At 40.7% G+C, this 7,500-nt stretch overlaps 1 protein-coding gene across 3 annotated transcripts in view; it reads left to right on the top strand.

Annotated features, from left to right (window-relative positions):
* rgl1 (ral guanine nucleotide dissociation stimulator-like 1) overlaps positions 1–7,500 on the top strand; it is a 33,746-nt gene that overhangs the window by 9,740 nt on the left and 16,506 nt on the right. Inside the window, exon 1 of one of the 3 annotated variants that reach the window (XM_060881205.1) lies at positions 3,865–4,031. The exons of the other annotated variants lie outside the window; for them this stretch is intronic. Coding sequence (XP_060737188.1) covers positions 4,005–4,031 — 27 coding nt within the window. The 5' untranslated portion in view covers positions 3,865–4,004. Of the gene's footprint in view, positions 1–3,864; positions 4,032–7,500 lie in introns of those variants that run through there. 3 annotated transcript variants of the gene reach the window in all.

Genomic DNA, 7,500 nt, shown 5'->3' with positions numbered 1-7,500 from the left:
GTGAAGAGCAATAACAGCAGCAGGCTCTCTCTCGGCCTGGCTATGGGGCGGCGCATCCCCACTGCTCTGTTTTTGACATTGTGTGTGTTTGTGTGTGTGTGTGTGTGTGTGTGTGTGTGATGTTCTTTTTGTGCTGACCGAATATCTTTGCAATGACTAAAAAACATGATGTGATGTGATGAATTTTGGCAGGTTTCCATTCGTCATACACACAAAAGTGTGTGTGTGTGTTTGTGTGTGTGTGTGTGTGTGTGTGTGCACTTTCATCCTAGTATATGCTGGAATGTGTGAGATTACCAACCGGAGAGCCTCAGTCAGGATGAGGTCAGGCTACTGGAATACACCCACAGATAACGCAATAAACACTTTTCCATAGAGTTACATGAACTCCTGGAATGAGACATAATCACAAATAATAATAATAATAATAATAATAATAATAATTGATCTTTAAACCGAGATCCTCTCAGCTCTCAGGCCACACCCACAAGATAAAAGACTAAAGGCCACACCCACAAGAAAAAAGACTACAGGCCACACCTACAAGATAAAAGACTAAAGGCCACACCCACACAATAAAAGACTACAGGCCACATCCACAAGATAAAAGACTACAGGCCACACCTACAAGATAAGGGACTACAGGCCACACCTACAAGATAAGGGACTACAGGCCACACCTACAAGATAAAAGACTACAGGCCACACCTACAAGATAAAAGACTACAGGCCACACCCACAAGATAAAAGACTACAGGCCATACCTACAAGATAAAAGACTACAGGCCACACCTACAAGATAAAAGACTACACTCCACATCCACAAGATAAAAGACTACAGGCCACACCTACAAGATAAAAGACTACACTCCACATCCACAAGATAAAAGACTACAGGCCACACCTACAAGATAAAAGACTACAGGCCACACCCACAAGATAAAAGACTACAGGCCACATCCACAAGATAAAAGACTACACTCCACATCCACAAGATAAAAGACTACAGGCCACACCTACAAGATAAAAGACTACAGGCCACACCTACAAGATAAAAGACTACAGGCCACACCTACAAGATAAAAGACTACACTCCACATCCACAAGATAAAAGACTACAGGCCACACCTACAAGATAAAAGACTACAGGCCACACCTACAAGATAAAAGACTACACTCCACATCCACAAGATAAAAGACTACAGGCCACACCTACAAGATAAAAGTCTACACTCCACATCCACAAGATAAAAGACTACAGGCCACACCTACAAGATAAAAGACTACACTCCACATCCACAAGATAAAAGACTACAGGCCACACCTACAAGATAAAAGACTACAGGCCACACCTACAAGATAAAAGACTACAGGCCACACCTACAAGAACTTGGGGTTCAGATTCTCACAGTAGTCTTCACCCTTCAGTCTTTTTTCGAACAGTAGTAGTAATTTAAGTTGTTTTGGTGATTAAATAAGTAATCCCCCTCTATAACAGGAGCGAAGGTACTGCTTCAATTGGCGGCATTTAAATCTCTTCTAAATCTCTTCTAGATTTTATTTCCTAATGTTGCATTAAAATGCCACCTACATAGGCAACCTCCTGAGTAGTCAAGATGATGGAGTAGCAATACTATTTATCACAATTTCATGCATAAATTTTGCAAGACGCTGTATATCATAAATGTGTGTGTGTGAGTGTGTGTGAGTGAGTGTGTGTGTGAGTGTGTGTGGGTGTGTGTGTGTGGTTTTGGGGCTCTTAGCTGTTTTGCCTCACATTTCTCCTGACCTGGTTTTTCGTACATGGTGATGACATCACTCCCCTCTGAGAGAGAGCAGCTGTCCCTGGAGGGGGTCTGAGGAGTGTTGACCTTTCCCAGCGCCCTTCTCTGTGTGTGTGTGTGTGTGTGTGTGTGTGCTCTCCTTCCAAGGGTCTGGGAACTAGCATGGGTTTCCCCCTGGGCCTCCCCAACCCAAATGTGACCTTTCTGCCCTAAACTACCCCTTGTTGATCTCACACATACATACATCCATGCAGATACGCACGCACACACACAAATTATATACAAACATACACACACACCACACCCAGACGTCACGGCCGTGTGTGTGTGAGATCCACAGGGCATGCGACACTTGGCTGGTATGACATGAGTAATGCAAGGTACAGAAGGCAGAGTGGCAAGATATGGACACACATTCAAGTGTGTGTGTGTGTGTGTGTGTGTGTGTGTGTGTGTGTGTGTGTGTGCGCTACATCACGTCCAGCTTGTACGTTTCTCTGCTAAAACAATCAGGCTGAATGTCAGTCTTCCTTACATTGTGTTTCTTAAGTCTGATGTTTACGTCATCATACAATACACCCCTACACACACACACATACACACACACACACACAGCTGAGATAGTAAGAGATCTATTCCCTTCACACGTCCATATTTTGCTGTTACAGGGGTGTCTGTGTCAACGAGGGCACAATGACATCACAGCTTCATTTTGATTTTAGATTCTTCAATATAAAACAAATGTATTTTATTTATATATATTAATATTACAAAAATATCATAAACCCACTGTCAGCTATTTGTCAGCAAATATTTTACTAGCGAGCCTGAGAAGCATGATGACATTGATGGTTGTATTGGTGTGAAAGTTGAAGCTTTGGAAGATGATCTATTTGGGCTGATGAGGAAGTGGAAGACTAAAGGACTAAAGTGCTGCCGCATCGCTGTCCTTGGGTGGAAATGATCGGAAGGTTGGCTAGATTTTTGCAAAAAGATAAATAAAGCAGAAGCATCCGTGTTTTTTCCCCACGTTGAAACTCGAACACTTTGAAATGACATGGCTGTCAGCAGCTAGTTGAACAGTATTGTGGGTAATGTAGGAGAATGAAGATAGACCAATAGGTCGATGAAGACAAGCTTACAAACCCAAACAGTGAAGTTCTTGTGATTTTAGATTTGTTTTTAGAAGCTAACGTTATCTGGAGACTAGCAGCCATTTAACCTGTAACATCAACACAACGAACAAGAGGACGCGCTGAACGCATCAGAAACGCATCAGAAACGCATCAGAAATATTTCTACAGTAATATATTTCAAGTTTTAATTCAACTCTATTCAATCTTGTTTCTATGGAGGTATTCGATGGAGAGCTTGATTTGGCTAAACGATGACGGGCAGGTTTAGGGCTTAGAGCCGAGATAAGATGTTGTATAAAATATTCTACATTTTAATATATTTGTAGAATATTACATTTGTTAAATCTTCACGTATTGAATTTGATTAGCAAGTTTAGTATATGGGTTTATTGAGACCCGACCCCTAGTGGCAGGACGAAGAACTGCAGCCGTGTTTTGGTACAATTGGAGGAATAGGAAGTGGGCAGAGGGGCAGGAGCTGGGATGGGACAGTGTGTGTGAGAGAGTGTGTGAAAGCCTGAGAGAGAGAGAGAGAGAGAGAGAGAGAGAGAGAGAGAGAGAGTGTGAGTGTGTGTGTGTGAGAGAGAGTCTGAGAGAGTGAGTGAGTGTGTGTGTGAGAGAGAGAGAGGGAGAGAGAGAGAGAGAGAGAGAGAGAGAGTGAGTGTGTGTGTGAGAGTCTGAGAGAGTGAGTGTGTGTGTGTGTGAGAGAGAGTCTGAGAGAGTGAGTGAGTGAGTGTGTGTGTGAGAGAGAGAGAGGGAGAGAGAGTGTGTGTGTGAGAGAGAGTCTGAGAGAGAGTGTGAGTGTGTGTGTGAGAGAGAGAGAGTGAGAGAGGGTGTGTGTGAGAGAGAGTGTGAGTGTGTGTGTGAGAGAGAGAGGGGGAGAGATAGAGAGTGTGTGTGTGAGAGAGAGAGTCAGAGATAGAGAAAGAGAGAGAGAGAGTGTGTTGTGTGTGTGTGTGTGTGTGTGTGTGTGAGAGAGAGAGAGAGAGAGAGAGAGAGAAAGAGAAAGAGAGTGTGTGAGATTCAGCGCTCATATTTTTCTTAGCATTGATGCTACAAACAAACGATGTGAGAAATCGTCACCATGAAGTTCGCCTGGAAAGCTAAAATGGTGAGATTTAAACTTTTATTACTGATCTACGGTTCGGAGGAGAAACACGACGGAGGGAAGAAAACAGGGACATAAAGGAAAAGTGAAGGATAATGGAGTTAGAAAAGAGCGCGAGCTGTTTGGAGCTGAAAAGAACTTTTGCTGCCAAGTAACACAAACTGTCGCAAAATGTTAGCTGTTTGTGTTTGTGTTTATTTTATACCCGTTTTTTAAACATGGCCGCGAGCGATTTAACATCATTTTACGGGTTTAGAGACCGTTATGTTCCGTCAGGGGGACGAGGAAGAGCCTGAAAAACACGTCATGGACTTTACATGTAAATAGTCCGGCAAAAATACACAAGTAATGATAGCAACAGTGTTACTGAGGAGGTGGTGTGAAAAGTAGGATATTTATTTGTTTGTTTGTTTGTTTGTTTTAATTTAGTTTTCTATTTATTTATCTATCTGTTTGTTTATTTATTTATCTGTTTATTTATCTATTTATTTAGTTATTTATTTAATTTATTTATTTATCTATCTATTTGTTTATTTATTTTATTTATTTATCTATTTATTTGTTTTTTTATTTTATTTTTTAATTGATCTGTTTGTTTATTTATTTTATTTATTTATCTTTATTTATCTATCTATTCATTTATTCATTATTTATTTATTTATTCATTTATTTATCTATCTATTCATTCATTCATTCATTCATTTATTTATTTATTTTTTCATTTATTCATTTATTTGAAAATAACCGATTAAAAAAAATTGAAACTATTATTGTAAACTATTGTATATTATTTCCCTCCTCCTTATTTATTTATTTATTTACTTACTTACTTACTTATTTATTGGAAACTTTCCTGTGTAGTATTTTTTATAACAATAGCGTGATACTGATAATTAATAAGAAATAAGTTCAGCCTTGATCAGAGATCTTAATATTAGTTTAAACAGCGTTATTAAATTCTCTGTTCTGATTCAGAATGTGTTGGTTTGTTTTTCCATATCTTCAGATCTGACTAATCCACACGATCTAATCTTAATACTAGACAAATTTTAAGTCCATGTTTCTTTAACCTTTATGGAAGGAGTCTCCGGTGTCAGCGCTTCGTGACAGTCCGAGCTGAAGCTGTGATAATAACATTCGCTAATTCGAATTATGAACCTTTCGTGTAACTCTAAGCGGATAAAAACGACTGTTGTCGTGCTTTCGCTCTGTAATCACCTTAGCATTAGCATAACGTTAGCACTGTTTCAAGGATGTCTGTGTTTATTCATCTCATCTGTTTGTGTTTAGGTTTAAAGGGGGGGGGGGGGACAATAGCTAACCGCTGCTTTTTATTTTAACTCTCTTTTTTATGCCGAAGCCGTACAGCATCTTAAACCCTGAGATTAAACGTTGATCTGCGTAAATATAAACTCATATATAGTTACAGAAAACAAGCTCTTTACTCCCCGTATGATTAAGAAGAAGTCTTGGCACAGAATTTTTTCCCATCGGTTAATTTCAGGTTACAGTCTAATCCTCAGTGTATTAAAACACCAAATGACCGTTTTGCACTCAGTGTGTTATAAAGCCGAGTTAATAACAGGCTGTGTGACAAAACACTACAAATGATTCACCAGCACTTTTACTCAGAAATCCTCAGGACTACACGAGACGTCCTACAAACAGTCGTATCACGATGTCAACACACACGAATGTAACGAAAGTTTCGTGTTTTTTGTCCAAAATCAGAATGATATAAACATGTTGACTATCTTTTACTTTAAGGAACATTAACAAATTATTTTTAAGCGTTTGAGTATCGTAGCGTCACGGTTTCTAGGGACCACATACTGGACTCTGATTGGTCAGCGCTAATTTACGCTGCTTTTTTATTGTGTGTGAGTGTGTGTATTGTGTGTATTGTGTGTGTGTATTGTGTGTGAGTGTGTGTGTGTATTGTGTGTGTGTGAGTGTGTGTGTGCATTGTGTGTGTGTGCATTGTGTGTGTGTGCATTGTGTGTGTGTGTATTGTGTGTGTGTGTATTGTGTGTGTGTATTGTGTGTGAGTGTGTGTGTGTATTGTGTGTGTGTGAGTGTGTGTGTGCATTGTGTGTGTGTGCATTGTGTGTGTGTGCATTGTGTGTGTGTGTATTGTGTGTGTGTGTATTGTGTGTGTGTGCATTGTGTGTGTGTATTGTGAGTGTGTGTGTGTATTGTGTGTGTGTGTGTGAGAGTGTGTGTGAGAGTGTGTGTGAGAGTGTGTGTGAGAGTGTGTGTGAGAGTGTGTGTGAGAGTGTGTGTGTTTATTGTGTGTGTGTTGTGTGTGTAGTGTGTGTGTGAGAGTGTGTGTGAGAGTGTGTGTGTATTGTGTGTGAGTGTGTGTGTTGTGTGTGTGTGTGTTGTGTGTGTGTGTGTTTTGTGTGTGTGTATTGTGTGTGAGAGTGTGTGTGAGAGTGTGTGTGAGAGTGTGTGTGAGAGCGTGTGTGAGAGCGTGTGTGAGAGCGTGTGTGAGAGCGTGTGTGTGTGTGTGTGTATTGTGTGTGAGTGTGTTGTGTGTGTGTGAGTGTGTGTGTGTGTATTGTGTATTGTGTGTGAGTGTGTGTTGTGTGTGTGTATTGTGTGTGTGAGTGTGTGTGTGAGAGTGTGTGTGTATTGTGTGTGTGTATTGTGTGTGTGTGTGTGTAGTGTGGACTCAGCAGGCTCCGGGTTGTGAGCATGTTCACCTCCTGCTATTGTTTAGCGTGGTGTCCAGTGTGACTCTTATAGCCCGGTGTTTATCTCTTAGAGCTGTACAGGAAACAGATGGTGAATGTAGACCCAGTGCTAGATTCTGATTGGACGAGTTCCTGTCAAATAAAAAAATACAGATTTTACAGTTAAACAGTGTGTGTGCGTCATTTTTGCTCTTTAGCTCCCGTCAGGTTGTTGTGTGTTTCTATTTCCATCTTTCCATATTTGACAACTTAATCTGTAGACACACACACACACACACACACACACACACAAAGAGTTGAGAGTGGACATGGATTTGGCCTTGCAGCCTTCAGGACTAATTCAGTGCTGAATACACACCAGGATATACATATATGATGTGATCTACTTAAATGACTCATGAGTCAATACACTTCAGTTCACTGTTGATCCAGTACTGGATTTGATTCAGTTTGATTCAGTTCATTTTTTTTTTTAAGTTTTGCTCTCTCTCTCTCTCTCTCTCTCTCTCTCTCTCTCTCTCCTCTCTCTCTCTCTCTCTCTGTGTCTCTCTCTCTGTCTCTCTCTCTCTGTGTGTGTGTCTCTCTCTCTGTCTCTCTCTCTCTCCTCGCCTCTCTCTCTCTCTCTCTCTCTCTCTGTCTCTGTCTCTCTCTGTCTCTCTCTCTGTCTCTCTCTCTGTCTCTCTCTCTCCTCTCTCTCTCTCTCTCTCTGTCTCTCTCTCTGTCTCGCTCTCTCGCTTTTTTTCTCAGAAATGAGTGAATACAGATGAGCTCTGGAT

The sequence above is a fragment of the Tachysurus vachellii genome, chromosome 11 (assembly GCF_030014155.1).
Source record: "Tachysurus vachellii isolate PV-2020 chromosome 11, HZAU_Pvac_v1, whole genome shotgun sequence".
NCBI lineage: Eukaryota > Metazoa > Chordata > Actinopteri > Siluriformes > Bagridae > Tachysurus > Tachysurus vachellii.
Note: the sequence above shows the minus strand (reverse complement) of the source record. Positions and strands in the feature narration are given on the sequence as shown.